At 37.9% G+C, this 20027-nt stretch overlaps 1 protein-coding gene across 12 annotated transcripts in view; it reads left to right on the top strand.

The window, feature by feature from the left end:
* The window catches only part of KCNMA1 (potassium calcium-activated channel subfamily M alpha 1), a 520079-nt gene extending 510862 nt beyond the window's left edge, over positions 1–9217 (top strand). For 5 of the 12 annotated variants that reach the window (XM_050898967.1, XM_050898962.1, XM_050898970.1 and 2 more), the window contains one exon: positions 1045–3486. In XM_050898967.1, coding sequence (XP_050754924.1) covers positions 1045–1294 — 250 coding nt within the window. In that variant the 3' untranslated portion in view covers positions 1295–3486. Of the gene's footprint in view, positions 1–1044; positions 3487–9140 lie in introns of those variants that run through there. The other 7 variants (XM_050898974.1, XM_050898969.1, XM_050898973.1 and 4 more) reach the window with 2 other exon arrangements.
* The last annotated feature ends 10810 nt before the right edge of the window (positions 9218–20027 follow it).

The raw sequence follows: 20027 nt of genomic DNA, 5'->3' as shown, positions 1-20027 counted from the left end.
ACAACCCTGCAGCCCACCAAAGCGGTTTCTTCTGTAAGGGTTTGGACAAATTGGGTAGAAAAAATGATTTTCAGTTTAGATTTACACTGTACCTGCTCTACTTGGGATTATTTGTTGGATTAATAAGTGACTTCTGTCCCTGAGGCAGCTAAGCCAGATTTCTTATGAGCAGCGAATTAATTTGAAAAGACGTTGTGAGCTTCGTGATCAATTTTTACTTATTTCTTGCTTGGATAGAAAATGCCTATTGCCTTGCTCAAATGTGTTTTTCACATGCATGAAAAAAATTAGCAGCAGGGTCTATAAGCCCTTCCTCCCCTGAAAGGGGGTTAGTTGAAGGTGGGGATTCTTGAAATTGATAGAATTTTTATTTCAGTCCTAGGATGTATACTTAGCAATGCTGGATTCTTGGATGTGCAGATTTCTCTTTATAAATGCTCTTTGAGGCCATGAATGTGCATGTGGAATGAATGAACAAAATTAACCTCACTGCAAATTTCCTGATGTATTTTCCTTGTTTTATGTACCGTCACAATCCAAACAATTATATCCCTTGCTCTATTGACAGTATTTAAATATTTAATAAATATGTAGTAAATATGTATTTAAATGTAACTGTATCTAAAATCCTCCTCTCCCTGCTTTTCAGCCATTCTTTTAAATACCGTTGCTGGTGGGTACATGTTACTCATTTTTGTCAATATGTAAATCTGTTTGCTGGAGTCATTGCATTACGGTGCAGCTAGAGAAAGGAAGGTGGTTTGTATGGTGTCTTCTCTGAAAAATCATGACGTGATTCACTTGAAGAACATCCTACTCAGACAGTATGTCTGTGCAACAGAAAACATACAAAAAGTGATATCTCATATAAGAAGGTCGTAACGGATAGTATGTGAGCTGAAATTAGGTACATAGTGAAGGAAACAGAAATGCAAAAGTCTGGGTAAATGTTCATGAGATAACTCTAGAAGAAGTTTTTTAGTACAAATCTAAACCTGCTTTCTCTTTCTTTCTCTCTTTCTTTCTTTCTTCCTTTCTTTCCAGTTATGTTATCACAAACCCACCATATGAATTTGAGCTTGTGCCGACAGACTTGATCTTCTGTTTGATGCAATTTGACCACAACGCTGGCCAGTCCCGGGCCAGTCTTTCTCATTCCTCCCATTCCTCCTATTCTTCCAGCAAGAAGAGCTCATCAATTCACTCCATCCCATCAACAGCAAACCGACCGAACCGCACCAAGACCAGGGATTCCCGGGAAAAACAGAAGTATGTGCAGGAAGATAGACTTTGATATGTGTACCTGCTCCCACTGTGTGTGAAACTTGCATTCACCACCCATTCTCCCCGGTTAATGTTTCCAGCAGTAATGTTCCCTGTTTTCCCATGGAGTTCTCCCTTTTTGTACACATATTTTGCATATGTATGACAGTGTGCATGTAATTGTCATTTTTATTTCACCACCATAAAACCCTTAAGCACAACAGCAACAAAGCAGACGGACCAAAAGTTATTTATGATGCTAGGGGAGAAAAAAAATTCTAAACCCATAGGCACACTGAAAACATAAATAACTCACTGCAGTTACTCTACATATCAGAAAATAGAGTATATTTAACATGAACACTTGCTCTTGATGTCAGAGTTACACAAAGAAAGTCATTTAGTGCAGAAGTGTTGATGTATGTCGCAGTAGGTTTTTTTATATTCATATTTACAGGAATTGCTGCGTTTATTCGAAGCTTATAAAACTAACCCATTGGGGAAAGAAAAAAAAAAAACCACAAACCAAAAAAATCTCGACTGATTTTTCACTCTCAAAGCTTATATTGTATAGGGCTTACACTCTTTGTATAGATTATTGCTACGCACCTGCTTTATACCAAAGCAACATCAGGGACTTTTCTGCTTGTTTAAGGACTTTCTCTAAAATACTAGACTTTTGGAGATAGTGTCTTTTCCCTTTAACACTGAAATTGTCTGGGCATGGAGTTGTAAAACTCCAATGGTTTAATTTAAGTTTAGAAAGAGTCTAATTGCATATTAAATTATTATTCTGTCTATTTATACTACCACATGAATAGCTATATTTTCTTTCACTTTTGACATTTGGGATAAAAAGCCATATGTATCATAAATATTGGATGTAAGTCATTAAAAACTGCCTTCCTGGGGCTTTTACATCTTTAAAAGGTGAATTAGTCACCTTATGTACAGAATAAATAATGTTCAGAAAAGAGCAAGCATTTTTCTGTGCTTAAGTATCAGATCTCGAGGGACTTTGTTCCTTTCCCCAGATGGTAGTTTAACTTTTTCAAGTTAGAGTGGTGGTATAAATCTTCCAACAAGAGTCCTAATATGCGAAGATCCTCCAGAAATCCTGCTCCATGTTCTAGCTGGTTCTTTTCAACAGGTGCACGCCAGTATGCAGTGCACAGGAATACAGGGGAAGACAACTGAGTGCCTTTAAGGTCTCTCCCATTTGGAAGGAAAAGGTGCTGAGCCCTAGACAGCTAATGAGCAGAACAAGAGGGCTGAGGTGGAAATATTTACTGTGCTGAGGCATCACGTTCTAAGCACTTGCCAGAGTTTGGTTCTTGCAGATTCTCACAAATGACACACCTAGCCAAACAAAAATTGTGGCAGGGAATTAACTAAGGTAGTGGAAAGGAACCTATCCTAGACAGCCATAGAAATGATACTTCCAGCTTGTTTTTTTAATTTCAAATGCCAGCCTTTTGAAATATAGAGCTAGTTCTAGGTGGTACGAAGTTTCCCAGGGTAGGGAGGCCAGAAACACGTACCACCTTCCCTGGCTACCCAGCAAGAAAGCATGCAGACAGAAAATAAATATTTGGATGTGGGAGTGATTAGCATTGCAACTGCCAACCCAGACAAGGTGCTTTTATGGTTAGTGTCGTTTTCTACCTTCCCCTTCCCCAAGCATGATAATTTTGAAGATTTGCTTGCTGTGTGAATTGACAATGAAGCCAAGCACTTTTACTGACAAAACCTGGAACCATATAGTGGGCTACAGAGAGTACCACTGTGCAGTGTTAAGCATAATGATTGGAATACAGTATATATGTGTGTGTACATTCAAATGCAGCTGTAAGTCCTATCAGTGAAATACATTGCAAATTATGGATGCTCCCCTACAAATGAGTCTATTACAGTTGCTCTTCATCATAAAGACAAATTCATGTGTTTCTTTTTGCAAAGAAAGTTACCATGTTTGCCCTAAGAATATTTATTACTACAAGGACGTGCCAGTTAAAGTGCTCAACAGGAAATATGACAGTTTAAAAGCATTGTAAAACTTACATAGCTTACTTCTTTTTCTAAAGTGCAACAAGGATGAATAGAATGGGCCAAGGTATGACAATTAATGGTTCTGCATGACCTAGCAACTGCTGTGGGTTTCCTTCTATAACTTTGTCCGTGTGAAAACTTGTGAAATTAAAAAAAAAATAGTTACAAACTTTATTCAGTTATTGGTTTGTTTGGTTGGTTGGTTGTTTTGTTGGTTTTCTTTTGCCTTTTTTTTCCCTCCAAACCAGAAGTAAAACTGGCTGCTGCTGCTGCTGCTGTTGCTCAACCCTGTTTTATTTTTTATCCTCTCATCTGCTTGCCTTTCTAATTGCACGTGTCCTTTTGTAAACACCCAGGTTCCTGCCCAATGAAGATGCCTACCCTGGTGCAGACATTACTTTAATTTCCCATTCCTCATTCCAGTTTCTTTCCTCCCTTCCCCTCCCTACTCCCTGTCCCTCGTGTATGTTCATGAGCATCTTTTTATGTTGGCAATATTGACTGAAGATACTCGAGAGCAGTTATGCATTTCGGAAGAATGTTAATGGCTTTGACACCAAAATGCTTTTCCATTAATGTTTTATCTGTTTTCCATTTAGCAGAGGAAGGAAGGGTGTTAATATGAAGCCACTTGTCACATACTACCTAATGATTTTATCCAAAAAAATAGTATTTGTATAACTGTGCAGCTCAAATAGAAAAAATATAAACTGTACATTAGAGAAGAGACTTGTCTACTTTGTGAGCAACAGAAGAGGAATATCTAATACGGACGCAAATCTGAATTCTTCAAATCATATTGAAGTCTAATTCTCCACTGTCTTCTGTCCTAAAGTCGGAAGTCTTAAAGTTTTGACTTTTAGTTACACCATGTGCAATTTTCACTGCTAACTGTAGTCAAATTGATCAAATAATTTATTACAGTGATGAAGATTTTCTGATATGGATATGCTAATGAAATTGGGAAGCTGGTCATTACAAGTAGAGGAATGTTTAAATCAACTATGTTATGTTGTCAGAATTTTTTATATTGAAAAGTAACGGGAAATCTTCTGTTTGTTCAGAAACCTATCCCAAGTCAAACATTCTTAGTAACTACCCTGTTTAGTTTTTGAAAGTGGAAAAGCAGCACCAATGTCAAGAGATGACATTTTAGAGCTTTAAATGGAGGTCCTGCCACTTATATCAGTCCCAGCATGGTTTCGACAATGGAAACTAGGTTCTTAGTAACTTTGTTGATCTGAGTGCTGACACAAAACCATGTCTAGCAAATCTGCAGGTTCTTGGCATGGCTTCCCACTGGCCTAAACTGGCCAAGTCAGGCATTTTCCAGTGAAATTCCCATTGTCAGAAGTAAGAATTTTGCTAGTTTAAAAAATAAAAAATCACCAAGAGCAAGTCTAGAATAGCATTTTTATCCCAAAACTTTAGTTGCCTTGGAGCAAAATAAAGACTTTCACAGAAAGTAAGAATAGTTTCTTCTCCCTCTCTGCAAATTACTTACTGCCTGCTACATGTAAAATATTCATCTGCCAAACAAAGAATTGCTGAGCAGGTGGGTGGAGAAACTTTCATTACTTTTTTGTCATACAGGAAGAAATTGCATGGGAGAATTTTCAGCTTAGCTATAAACAAGCTGCCTATGTGGAACGGGGGGAGGCACACAAACACATACATACAGACTCATTTGAAACGGCAAGTGTCACAAAAGAAAAAAAACCACATGTTTAAAACAATTGTAAGGTAACCTGGGATTATGGTCAGAATACAGATTTAGTAAAATCTTTGGGTCATGTTTAGCTAGTACTTTCTTTGCCTCTGCTCAGAAGAGAGGGTGTTTCACAGTGACATTTATTCAAACGTGATTACTCAGTCCAGAATTCATGACAGAAATTTTAAAGCACCAGAACAATAAATCTGTTGGAGAGAATTGCTAGAGTCTTATACAAGTTGAAGAAATCTGTATTTTGATCATTTTGCTTCAATTATTTATATCTTTTTATGCTGCAGGGAACAGTCTTACACAAGATGTTAATTTTTATTTCTTTGTAATAAGAGCATGAAGCCTTTAGAACCTTCATGGACGCATTGGGATGCTGATAGCCCATTGCAAACACAGGTGTTTGAGAGGAAAGGAAATGTTTTCTGCTTTTTCATACATGAAGTTACTTAGCTGTTTCAACATCTGCCAGGTGATGCTGTCAAAAACAAACCTGTCAAATAGCACAGGAAGATCAGGGACTCTCTTGAACAGCTCTTAAAAAAATAAAATAGAAAACTATGCCTGTTCTCGCTATAAGGTAGAAACATGTATGGTAAGGATCAATATGCATATGTCAAAAGGGAGAGAAACAGACTGAATATGACAGAGAACTAAAAAAAAAGTTGGTGAATATAACAATGTATAAAGACTTAAAAAAGGGTTTTCTGGACTGATTTAAAGGAAAGAGTAAGTAGGTTTTTTAAGATATGTAAAAATCTGTGCAAAGACTTTGGAATACATATCAAAGTCAGACTGTGAGCATAACAAAAAAGACTGAAAAGTGTGCAAGAGGTTCAAGAAGGACATTTAGTAACTGGGAGCAGAATATCTTAGTGGCCAAGAGTAAAGATGAGGAGTGTCAAGCTCACATATCAGAGGTAAGTATAGAGGTCGATGGACTTTCACAGGGGATTCGTCATTATGTGGTCAAAGACAATTTTAACAACAAAAAAGGAACAGGAAAGGTATAAAGCTGGGTCCAGGCATTTGATGCTGGAGATGATAATGCCTGGATCAAGGTTTCAGCACTGGCAAAAGGAAATTTAAACCGCAGAAGAAATTAGAATCTACCAGTGTCTGCATTTATTATTTATTTTCCGTGTTTATTACTTGCTAGGTAAAGGCAAAAAGAGACTTGATGGTGTCTTTTTAAAGATCAGCTCCCAGGATATGAGTTTATTGTAAAGATTAACATATAAATAATTGCCTTGTTTTGAAAATTCCAGGGAAAGCAGGGGAGATGGAAGTGCTTTACACTGGCTGCTGAGAAATACAGCGCAGCTCATCCCTGATCCGTAGCATTCATACAGTTCTCCCCTTTCTTGCTACGAGATTGAATTAACTTGCAGCAAGTTCTGTTTGTAAGGAAAGTTTGTGCACCATATGTTAAAAAAGAAGGTAGAGATAAAAGTTCACAGTGCTTAACTTGCCTCAAAATCATTTTAAACACAAACCATTAGAAAACTGTTAGTTTGAAATTGTTTATGTGATCTTGCAAGGCTTTTAAAACATGATAACCATCACACTTTACACCTCTCTGAAAGGTTAGTTTAATCGTAGATCACATAAAATTGGTTTCCACAAATGCATAATGGTTCATGTGTCACACTTGAACTAAATGGTTTTTTAAATGGAGCTGAAATTATTTTGATGTGTACACATTCCCAGATTTTTTTTTCCTACAACCTTTCTTAAACCAGCCCCCATCAGGAACCATTCCCTTAAAGTCTCATTAATAATTCAGATGTTCTGATGACTTTAAAAGATCTATGGAATTGAGGCTTTTTTTTTTAACTGCTTGACAAAAAGATAAATGAATGTAGAAAGAAGCGGTAGGAGTCTGGCAAGCTGTAGATCATCTCTGAACAGATTGTAACTTTATCATTCTGTCAGGAAGAATAATTTAAAGCACTTAATCAGTTAGCTTCAGTGTGCAGGATGTAACATTATGAATTCCTATCGTCCAATCTGTTCAAATCAAAGGGAACTTAATTATAATAGGTAAGAGAGAGAGAGGGGAGATTGAACATTGTTCAGACTCAGGCAACTTTAAGGGGGCAGGGAACTATTTACCCTGATCGCAAATGAGTAGGATATTTTAAAAAGAAGTAAAATGTATTTTAGAAAGTGACAAGAAAAACAATACAGTAGTTCTGTTTATCTTCAGTAATAAGCCACTAATGATTAATACAATTCCTTTTTTTCAATTTAAGTTTTTTAAAAAGCATAAACACAGGTAACAAATATATCTGGGGGAAAAAAAAAAGATGGATTAAACCCTCATGAGTTTGGAGTTTGTTGTTGGGGAATGGGGGTATTGCATGTAGGTGCTTAAAATCCATACCAAGTATAAGTGTTTAAATTTCATATTCATGAAAGTGACTGAGAAGTCCAGTAATTCTGGAAATCAATCCACTTCTTTAGAGGCCCTCACTTTGAAGCTAGTTGCTTATTTTTACGCATTTATGCCCAGATATTTGTCCTTTATTCTTCCTGGTCTTCCAGTTTCTATTCTCTGCTTCACCTCCTGAGCTTTTGTGCTCGATCCCTGGGTTTCCGAGGTGGATTTTGCTTTGCTTATTTGTGTTTATTTATTTAAAATGAGCACTCCTTCCACTCCTACCCTGAATCCAGCCCAGATACAGCAGCCTTTCAGTGGTAAGCAAAAGTGGCAGTTTGTATTATGCAAGTGAGACACTAAAGCTTCTGAAGCATTTTGGGTTCCCCACTGGAATGAGTAGCGCATACATGTCAGAGCAGCAGCTCTGATGTGCCCCAGTTGCAGAATCGCATCCCCAGCACCATTTGTGCCCACTGCTCAGCACACCCACCTCTGGAATTTGGGGAAGGAGGGCGAGAATGGAGACCCCTGCTCACAAATGCTTGTCAAAGCACAAGCACCTAATGGCCATAAGCCACTCTAAGACCAGGAGTTTCTAAGTCTTTGAATAGAGCTATCTTTTAAAGTTGCACACCTGTAATTAAGAAATGACAGCAGTAATTACTCTCTAAAAGGCTTAAGAAAATTCTTCTGGTTTTTTTTTCTTTTCTGAGTTTTAAGAAGTTTTTGTCCACATCTGTGTATGAACAATGCAATTTAGTGGTTACAGTCATAAGCAGCTAGGGAATGGCTGCAATGCTGCAGCCTCTCAGCATCCTCACTCCCTCCCACGTCGCTCCCAGCCCACCCTGAATCAGTACCATAAAATTCTTCCTATGATCATGGAAACAGACACTGTGCAAAGATATAAAAGGAACAGCTTCCCCTCTAATCTTCCTTTAAGTCCTTGCTTCCTTTGCTTTGCTGTCATGTATCACTACCAATCCATTCAGGATTAACTTGAGCCCCTATTACAGTCATCTGCAGCATCAGGTATGTTCCATACCCCTTCCCAAACTGGAGAGTTCAGCAGCGCCCAAGCAGCCAGGTTGCCGAGTAGCAATATAATGGCCGTCCCATGCAGGAACGCAGCCATCTGGCAGCATGAATGTGAGCCCTATTTATTCTAGCGCCAACTGCGGAAAGTTCTTCTTTACATTCTCCTGCATGATTTCTGAGCCAGCAGTAGTGACCACCCCGAGGCCGAAATAGTTCAGAGAAGCCTCTGACTCGTTAGGTGCTCCTCTGTATATGGACTTCCATGCTCTTTTCCGCATTACCCTTATCCCATCTGCTCTCCCTGGCTTCTCAGTTTAGCCTTTTATTTGTATCATTTTTTCAGTAAATGAATCAGAGGGTGTTCACCTGAGCATGAAAAAAAAGAGCGCTCTCACATTCAAAAGCAAACTAGCATATTGACAGTTTTCTTTAGCTTCTACTATCAAATCTGCAAACATGTCATTCTCCTTTCATGAAAAGTATTTTCAGAGGTATTAATCTAATGCACTGTACTGCTAGTAATTAGTCAAAGTCACCTTCTATTGATTGCCTTTTCTCTATAAACTTTACTGACTGCTCGTCCCTCCCTTTTTTTTTTTTTTTTTGGTGTTTATGTGTATATGTGCTTCACTAATTAAAATTCTCATTTTCCCTCCTTATTCTGTCTCTACCCATTTTGCTCCTTAGCAGAAAAGAAATGGTTTACAGATGAGCCGGATAATGCCTATCCCAGAAACATTCAAATCAAGCCCATGAGCACTCACATGGCCAATCAGATCAATCAATATAAATCGACAAGCAGCTTGATACCACCAATCAGAGAAGTTGAAGATGAATGTTGACTCCTTCGAGGCCAGAACTATTTTTTTAAAGCCTGACAAACTTCATGAATGGTGATGTGACATTTATTCCTCTTACATGCTGAACCACTGATGGAGAAGTTAAGAAGGGCAAGCTTAATGGAAAAATAAAGTAGACAGATCTTTGTTTGTCTGCCTTTAATATTGCTTCCACGTATTTTGGAAACTATTTCATTTATAAATGAACATAATCAAAACTAGTCATGTATAGCCTCTAGCATTTTAAATTATTTTTATTTATTAGAAAAAAAATATATTTTTCTTTTTTTCATTGTCAAGTATTTTCCCTTAAAAAAAACTGCATATGTGGCCAGACTCCTAAGAATTTAAAAAAAAAACAAACCTCAGTCTTTGGCTTAAAGGAGAATGATGGTCACAGTTATAAGGACATGTAATTAAGGGAGACAAATGATATATTTACAAAAAGAAAAAAAAGGTCCAACTTGTATTTTAGTAAATGAAAAAAAAGAAGAAAAAAAAAAAGAGCAGTTCACCAAAATGTTTCTTTACTGGAGGATGTGTATTTTGTTCAGCATTGACACCAGCTCTTAATAAACTGAACTTATTTATTTTCAAAGTTGAAAGTCATATTTTTGTACATGTAACATTCTTCTGAAATATTCTTTGTTTTATTACCATATAGAGATCATCTTAATTGCCAGTTATGTTAAGGTCCAATACCGCCCACACACACTGCGCTCCCCCCCGCCCGCCCCACTACACACACATGCGCACACACGCTTGCGCACTCAGCGTCCTCGACAACCTTCCACGACACTAGCGTAGTGAACATCACTACCCTAAACCAAGGGCCATGTAGATAAGGTGCTCATAGGCAGCACTTGCTATAAATGGCAAATCTGGCAATTCCGCTCTGCTTCCCGTTAGCCATCAGCAGTTGCTAATTTCAGGAAGGCAAGCTTGGCAATTCCTCTTCTTTTGCCATGTATTACCATGCTTTAATCTAGAGTGCATAAATAGTGCATGAAATCATAAGTTATAAACCTTCTCATCTACCATATTTTGTTGGTTCTTTACTTCAAAAATGCTGATGGCCTTGCATCAGTCTTGTTTATTTGGTTCAAATTCTTCCTGATATGTATAGAGGTTTAGCTCCAGATCTTTGCACTTTGGTGATAGCTCATACTTTGGTAAAAGGCACCCTGAATCTCCTTTTGGTGAGTTCAGATCAGGATAAAAACTGGTTTAGCCTCAGCTCTATAATCTCACAACATGCTGTTCTCAGTTAATTCCTGCAAGAAGCAACATCTTATTTTAGCAGTTGCTTTTTTTTCCCTTTAATTTATTTTCACTTTTCTGCGACACCATACATAAAAGTACAGTAATAACCAAATCAAAATAAAAGTAATGAATGTATTTATTATGATAACTTACAAAAGGCCTTTGATGGGTGCCTTTTGTGTCAGCAGTTTCACAAAGTTGCCAACAAGCTTTATAGCTATCAGACAAAAATGTGATGTTTCATATCTGTGCTGCAGTATCTATCCACCCAAGCATTTGGTGTTCTAAATGATTTAGTAACTCTCTCTATCTCAAATTAGCAACATCTGACACAATTGTGTGAAGAAAAAAAAAAAAAAGCTGTGCTAATAAGGATTAAAACAAAAACATAGGACCCAGCCATCAGGAAAGGCAGATTTTCATTGTGCAAGCTAACTTTAGGCTTTGTAATTTTGCAGAATTGTTAAATACCACAATAAAACATACTGTGGTACTTTTATCATTAGAGAAATATCAGTGAATCAAACAAATACAAAGCAGATGAATTTATTGTGAAAACAATGATGTCCACTATATAATCCAACATTTAAGCTAAACTATCTCAGCTTTAATGTTTGTCCACTGGCTGCAGTACAAATATAATCATACTAACACCTAATAGGCTTTATTCTGGAGTGACTTGTTGGACTGTGACTACTTTGTTGTTACATTTTGTAGAATAGCTATTTAAAGACAATAACAAGAACTGTTAATACAGTATCTGTAAAATTGGATTGTTTAAAATATTTCACTCTCCTACAAAGTAACAAAAGAATTTAAGCAGTTTTTCCATTATTATTTAGACCATGTTTAACCCATTTCACAGTCCCCAAAACAGAAGATGATTCTGGTGAGTTCTTCCGATCTATGCTGCTTCAGCTAGTGACATGTTATAATCTACATCCAGTTTCTGCGTTGGGTCATGTCAAGCCTTTACTTTGAAGTCAGTGCTCCTTTTTCATTTATGAACTACATTCATATTATAACCAGGCTGAAAAAAGCTGGTCCTGAGTACAGGAGAAATGTTGAAATTTGTGTTCAACTTCACCAAGTACATGTGAATTTATTTTTTTTCCTTAGAAGACCAGTGTTTACTGTAGGGGCATAGATATTTATATCTTACACTTTATCATATACACTGCCATTTCTGAGTGTCCTTTCTTCAGAAATGAGCATTCACTGGATAAAACATACTAATGAATCAAATACAACACTCCTACATAGCTAAGGTTTGTGTGTGTCTCTGTCCAGTTTAACTGTCACACCCAAAAATATCATGCTGCCAACTGTACGTAAATAAAGGACAAGATCTGAATACGCTCACGCTCTCTCCCAGAACAGATAGTTCCACATGTAATGACAGATAGACAGAATAACATCTGTAGAGAGCAAGCTCTCTGATATACAGAGAGAAACAGGTATAGTTATGGTTTTGCATTTCCCATTTATAGAAAAGCTAAGAGCAATCAATAATCTTTTCTTACTCCTCTTTTCAATGATCAAAGACGCAGGACTGACTTCCGGCAATTAGATGGAGGAACATGTAGAAAACCTGTTGGAGGTCTTTAATATTCAGCCATTAAAGACTACAGCAAGGCCAGCACCAATATTTGGATATAGGAAGTTACATCAAGACAAGCGGCTGGGAAGTGGCCTAAGTGACAGCTGACAGACCACATGATGACTGATGTAGAAATAAGTTTTTGATCTTTATTAATAATTCTTACTCCTTTCTCAAAAGACAACAAAAGGCGGGGGGAAGGAACTTCAGCTTTTTCATTAATTGCATGCCCAATTAATACAGGCTAAACAATTTTTTTTTTTTTGGTAACTCATGTGTCGGATAGAGAGTGTGTCTGTGTATGTCTGTGTATTTGCATATATGCATGTCCACACATACACACAGGTATGTATGTGTGGATATACACACACATATATGGAGGTGTATATGTATTTGATACAGAATCATCACAAGAAGGTGGTCATTATTTATTTGGGGGGTCAGGTGGGGTGAAGACAGACACAAAGAAAAAGAAAATATGTGACTGACTTACAGGCCAGCACATGGAGGAAGTGTACCTACTGTTTCCTCCTGGGCTGACCAAAAAGCAGCTGTTCCTGTTACTTGTACTAGTGGTGCACTGACAGTGCACTGCAGAAACCTCTCTCGCTGCTGAAGCAGGTGTATTCTCCTGGCCTCTCCTCACACCCATGCACATGCATGCTCCCACAGTGCCAGAACGTCTGCTGTCTCTCTGTCTTGTGGCTACTATTTCAATTTGTCCACTGAAGCCCACGAGCACTAAGATGAAAGGGTGAAACTGTCCTCTGATGGTGTGTTGTTTGAGTGGCGAGTGCCAAGCACAGCAAAAGTTAAGGTATAAAGAAAAGCAGATATTCAGCGTCTAAATGCAATTTTTAAGGCCTCAATATGACTGTCTTACTGTTGCTTGTAAGATGATAAGTATACAACGTATTTATTAATAGGGGAAAAAAAAAAGATGCAAACATTTCCTTGCACTTTTCAAAAACTTTTGAAAACTGTCACTTCCATTTTAGCAGCTCTTCTTCTTTCAAATCAGCATTGATGGCCAAACACTAGGAAGTACATGTGGCAGAAGTACAAACCCCTTGATCTGGGGCATGATCAGTTATACAGTGCTACATGTTCACGGACAACAGCATTGTTATTCCACTTGTAACACAAAGGAACCCTGCAAGCCCTACTAGCCCAAAAGCCAGGAGCGTAGGGACAGAGAAAGCAGGGGGTGAGAGGGACACGACACATCCAGGTCCTCAAGGAAATAATGTAAGCACGTGGTTATTTCCAATTCGTCTTTGATGGGAAAGCCAGTGCTGCTTATACAGTTTTTTTTTGTTGCAGTGCTGCTTATACAAGGTGAAGGCCATAATGAGGATCCCGTGTAGCTGTATGAAGCCACACAGATGTCTCAAAAGAGTTGATGAGTCTTCAGCAGCTTACAGGCTGGTGTAGCAGCTGGGGCTGTACAGGAAGCCAGGTTTAGCCATACTAAAGATATTTTTTCCCTTATTTTTGAATTTTAAAGAAAAAGGCCATCCAATGACTCAGGTGGCATGGATGTGAAAAGACTTAATTGGCCTCAGCCAAATGTGGAAAAGGGAAAAAGTAGTTTGCATGTAATGTACAAAAGACTCTGCAAAAGTATTGTCTATAGCCTTTATTATAGGTTGTTGGGTGGTGGTGGGCGACATTGTGGTGGTTGTTGGGGTTTTTTGGCCAGTGTTTGCATTTCTTGAGCTCTTCATAGAGTAGGAGAAGAAGGGGAAAGTATAATAACACGTTGTCATTCAGAGAGGACTGGGTTTTTTGGGGGGCAAAGCATGTGTGTGTGTAAACTACTTCTAACAACTACTGCAATAATTGGATGAATAAACTAATGCATGACAAAAAAAGCAATAATTTACAAATGGGTAATTATGCATGTTTTCACTTCTTGGTCACTCACCAGCAGATCCCTAAACATGTTAGCAACTGCCCTGTTCTAGCTGACTCATGGGCTCAAAGCTAAACACAGAGCAGGTACTTAAATGATTTTATCAAGAAGCATGTTCGTAAAGGCTTCTGGATCCCAATGTATTTGAAATGAACACATATTGAGGTCAGAGAGAGAGCGCGCGTGTGTGTGTCTGTGTGTGTTATTTTGTTTTTAAAGCTGTTATCATTGTGAATTTCTTTAGCACCAGAAGAAGTGTGTGTCTCACCTTTCATTTCTAGTTTTAAACGTGCTTAAACAAAATAACCAAGTGTGTGAAAGGCGATGAACAGGACAAAGTGAAAACAGAAATCCTTTCCCTGTGCTACAGTGGATTGGCCTGGGAATATCTGTCAAAGTCAATGGCAGATGCATAGAAAAAATCAGGGGAGCGTTCTTTATATTCCTTCTTTTCCTCTCCCTGCCATCCAAACCACCAATATCCCCAACATATGAACAAGCACTTTTTAAATTTTAATTTTTATTTTTTAATTCTAAGAGTCAACAATCCCAAGCTTAGGGGATATAGTTTTTTTAAAATTCATTATGTATGCACAGCAGGTCTCCTAATATTCAGTTAGCAGGCATAATATTTGTAGTACTTTTGTACTGAGCAATACTAGTAGGTGTGGGTACAGCCCCCATCTGAAATAATGAAAAGAATGGAGTAGCTGTTCAGCTGTGGCCGCTACCTAGGATGGTACATAGTACCATATAGTCCTATAGTATTGACAATTCTGCCCCAGCACTTATCAAAGCTATATTTATATAAGTAATGTATCTATTCTGCACAGATAGTCTCTGCTATAGAACATGCAGCCACATTGAAACTGTATAGTCTATAATGTGCAGTAGTCTATATAACCAAGTAAATTCCAATGAAGTTAATAGATAGGACTGCTGGTCTAATGTATCTGTTATATATAATGGTGTACTACTGTTAACTGTCAAAATGAGAAGGGGTAGGGGGAAGGAAGAAAATATAAAATATAAAATACTTTTTTATCACTTTGGGTCTAATTTAGAACAATATCTAACTTAAGAAGCTAAACACGGTAACACTGCATCTAATTAGAACCTTAGTGAGGTTGAGAGAAAGCTTCTTACTGCTTCAGTCAATGTATTTTAAAACCCCACAACACAACATATAGGCAGTTGAATACATGTAATAGAAAACACAGATTTTTCAGAAACCAAAAATTTGGCATATGAGCACTGTTGAATGGACAATAACTAACAGGAAGCACATGAAAAGGTCAGCAGAAATTATCTCAAGTTTTCCTTAAGTAGCAGTTAAAAAAATGAGGCTTCTGCCATGGTATAGCTTGGGACACACACGCTTAGCCAATGCAAATAATCTAACCTCTGTCAAAAAAAAGAAAAGTTGATATGAGTTTAGCTTTTGCATTTCTGTAGAGTTCAAGGCTGATGTTTTTTTTTTCTTTTTTTCTTCCTTCAGAAAAAAACCACACATACAGAAACACATATATATAATATATTTTGATGGCTACATGTGTCTATTTAGTTATAATTTGGGAGTGGGGATGGGGTGGGTACATTGAGAACCAGCTATTGTCTTAACTTAAAAGTTCATCAAGAAAAAGGAGTATGACTTCATCATTTTACTTTTTACCATTATGGGTTGGTGAGAGAGAACAAATGCTGGTGCTCAGAAATGATCTACCTGACTTTGTCATATGTAATATCCAGTGATAAATATATTGTCCTGTAAAAAGGGTTTGTACATAACTTGTACATGGTTTCATTTTGTATTTTTCTCAGATTAAAATTTATGTATTTGTGTTCTAAAAGAAGGAGGACTGCTGTGTTTTCTTTTTTCTCTTCAAGACAGGCTGTGTCCCATAAAGTTATGCAATATGTATCACCAAGTCATGAATAGTACTTTATTCATTAAACCAATGCTATTAATACTTTAAGACTAACCCAGCTGCCTTTCTCTCTTGCTCACTCTCCAGAACCAGCTCCTTCCTAATAATAATCAATATCAGCTGCCGTGGAGGATGCTGTGAGGGCTGTAATTGAATAATTCTGCAGTAACAACAAACATCACCCCAACACCAGTTATGTAGTCAAATACAATTATAATCTGGTATAATTTAGCTACTGTACATGGTTGAACAGAGCATCTCATGGCACCTTTAGCTCTGATAGGTCAGATTATGATGGCTTGATAATTTTGCTAAGCAGCCCGAAGATTTTCTAATCTCTCATGATGAGTACATTTAAAAGTTATTATTTGCAAGATTTGGACTGTTTCTTCTATTGCAGTGCAGGAACTAGGTATAATCCTACATGCAACTGCACGTTTTTAAGTTTAAGAAAACTTAGTCTCCTTTTGGAGTCTGTGAGATTCTGTGCATTCTGCTATTTAAAATAACCTTGTCATTAAAGTTGACATCATTAATCTTCTGTGCAGCAGCATCACCACAGTGATTTGTAATCAACCATAGTATGATAAACCTTGTTTGATTCTGAATCATGGAAAGGAAAGAAGAGCAGAGCACTGCAAAAGACTCAGTTAAGCATCCAAAAACCCCAAAAAGTACAAATAGTTCATCGGTCCTAACTAGGAGGTAAATAACATAAAGAACTTGGTATAAAATGGCTACACTGGTGTTTTCTAAGCAAATAGTGTTTCAAGGGGGAGGGCGGAAATAATCAATTCACAACAGTATTTGTGCAGGACTGTGGAGAACTGTGTAACAAACTGGCTCAGCACCAATGTCAGTGAAGTAAACTGGTCCAGCCCTCCCTGAGTACACCTGTCAAAACCATCCTTAGATACTCTCACTGGGGAAGGGAGTTTATATACCATAAAACCCGTAATGTCTGTCTAGAACAGTTCAATGAAAGGACTACTCTATGTTAGTAAATCTGCACGGAGATGTATACTAGGTCTACTTTAGACATTACTCCTCAACCTCATCCCTTCGTGGTCTCTGGCACTAACTACTAGGCTTGACTTTTCATTACTGAAGGAGAATGATAACAAGGAAGTGAGGGACAGCCATATAAGTCACTATCAACAGGTACCCATTTTAAGATGGGAAATAATTCTTCATCACAGGTTTAATCAGGTGTCTGCTCCCTGCACAAGGATCCATACCACAAAAAAGGTATTTAGCCATACATAGTCATCCATTAATAGATGTGTGTGCATTTGGACATGTATATTTGTATCTACGCATATGTGTCACTACCTACTAATTTTTTTAGGGTCTTGACTCCTAGATGGCACAGCTTCGGGTCAAAAACACTTAAATCAAACCTGGGCATAGAATAGCTAAAGTAAGAAGCTGTTTTGTTGTGTATCTACAGCCCTGTTACTCATCAGTACAAAGGTTAGATTGAGCAGCACCCTATGGAGTTCCCCTGAAATGATATAGTAGTCCTAGTCAGCAAGTGGTTGCAGTGAAGGAACAGGCTGCTCACACCTTTTCTGGACTGTGAGGCAGTCCTGTTACTCTTTCACAATACTTTAATTAGGATGTGCTTGTCTTTTGCTGTATATGATGATAAATATAAAGTTTGTTATTTATTTTAATCAGAAATATCTGGTTCAAGTAGGGAGGTTATTTCATAAGCATAGCTTTGTGCATTGAAGGAGTGCCACGGAGGGGCAGGGGAACTGTGAAACAAACCTTTGCCTCGCAGCCCTAAGGCAAGGTCAAACATTTGCCATAATCTTCTGTAGCAATACCACCCCACCCCCCCAAAAGTGAGCCTCTTTCTGGTCCTCCCTCACGTACTACAACCCCACCCTTTGCCCCACCTGCAGCCCCTAGAAGAAAAATGCTATTTTAAGAAAGACTGTAAATCTTCTCTCATTTCAAAGGTAGAGGATGTTCAGGCCTATTTCTAAGTATTAAGGGAAAGGTAATCAAAGATCTTATTAAGTGAGTCCTTAACCAATTAGCAATTATTGTGCATTACAGTCGTCCCAGCTTTCATCTTTGCAAGCTCACAAGTTTCACCAGCAACAGTGAAATAATACTCAGTTAATGACAGAAGTAAGGATGAAACTTTTGTGACATGATGCACTGCTTTCAAAAAGTTACCAACATTATTTTTTTTCCTAGACCATGGAAGAACTCTTCTTCCTTCCTAGATCTTACAGTTTAAAGGCAAAACAATAAGGGCTAACATTTGATTGTCTCTCTCTTCCTGAACCTTAACAATCTTTAGACATGGCTAATGTCTAAAAAAGAAAAATTTGAATCTTGCCACCAGGCTGTGGTTGTACAGTATCTGCTAAACATGATAACTGGACAGGTGTGGGCAGTGTCGGTGCCAGGTTTATGGCCTTTAACCTCCACTTCAGTCATGCATGGCCATGCAGCTGCAGGGATTAGTTGATGGCACGTCATGCCATTACAGTACTCCTTGCTAAACAGCACTAAACCAGAGTGCATCACAGTGCAGTTACACCACGTGGCCTGTATGTTACACGTTAAGGGAACAACATAAATTGGAAAGCCAGATTTATATAGAATCAGTTCATTTTCTCAATTACCTGAATATAAGCAGAATGGACTGACACATAGTATTTGAAAGAAAGAAAGAACGAACGAACGAACGAACGAACAAAAAGGCATCTTGAGGTGAGAAGAGAAATGTGTTTATATACACTCCAGTACACAAAATTCAGCTTTCTGAGCATTTTGTAGGGTTGTGGATTTATTTTGTTTTGTTTGGTGGTGGGATGTTTGTTGAGCAGCAAAAGCCAATAGTGGGCTGTATCATTGATATGTGCAAGTCTGTAAGAGGAATAGATATGTGTCAGATGGGTTGGTAGGACCGATATAAACTCCCTGCTTCTAATCAATATTGACTTGCACAGTCTAGCTACAGCTATGTGCTTCATAATGTCTTTGAAAAATTCATAAATCAATTTAATCCTGCAGCCTTGAGCTCTTAAGTATAGAGAACATCACTAAAAATGGCTTGAAATACAAAGAATATACCAATAACAATGTAAAAGATATTACTGGGCATTATAGTAGGTGACAGATAGCCCACTACCTGCACTGTAGGCTGCAGACTACCTGCTAGAGTCACTCAGAGCTAACACAGTTCCTCTTAGTCATGAAGTTAAGACTTGTCATGAGGACACTTTTGATCACTCTTCCTCTGTAATATATTATAGGGCTCACAGCACTGAGTTTTTTGTAGCAAAAGGTTTTGGTAGAGGGCATTGGAACCTGTAGTCTGCTTTTTTGTAAACATGACTAAAGGGCATTTTAGTCACTTAGTCATTCTGGACTAAAGGGCAGTACTTTTTTTTTTTTTTACAGATACACACATATATGTCTATCTATATGTACATAAATAAACATAAAATACATACATGTATCTTTCAACTAAATGGCTGTTTACCACACCTGTAACTTGATTAAAGAATTTTTCCCCTTTGGAAAGGTAGCTAGGGCAGGGGAATGGTGCAGTGAAGGAGCCTCAGTTTAACAGCATAGCTCTTTCGGCTAGGTAACTGCAAGGACCTTAGCGGTGATGTGCACTTTGGCATGCAGCTATCCTGTAATGCAGAACCAGGGTAGCAAGTCCTACACTTAGAAGAGAAGAGAAGGCAGAAGCAGGGCAACTGATGTGTGTGAGGGACTCAAATATCTTGGGACTAGACTGAATACCAGTACCACAGTATTTGGCTTCCAGGAGATCTTATTCCAAACAGGAATATGAAGCCAATCTATGACCCGAACAGGAACCTGTAATGGTTTTATGTGATCTTTACTGTTTTATACAGCAAGTGAGTTCACTGTGCCTGGCTGTTTCATAAGCTAGCACAAAGACCTAAGCCTTCCAAATAGACATTATGTATCTAATAAACTCTAACGGTGAAAGAAAATGAGGAAAGAAGAGCAGGGGCAAATAATTAAACA

Source organism: Gymnogyps californianus, chromosome 6 (assembly GCF_018139145.2).
Source record: "Gymnogyps californianus isolate 813 chromosome 6, ASM1813914v2, whole genome shotgun sequence".
NCBI classification, from domain to species: domain Eukaryota; kingdom Metazoa; phylum Chordata; class Aves; order Accipitriformes; family Cathartidae; genus Gymnogyps; species Gymnogyps californianus.
This window is presented reverse-complemented; position numbering and strand designations above follow the sequence as displayed.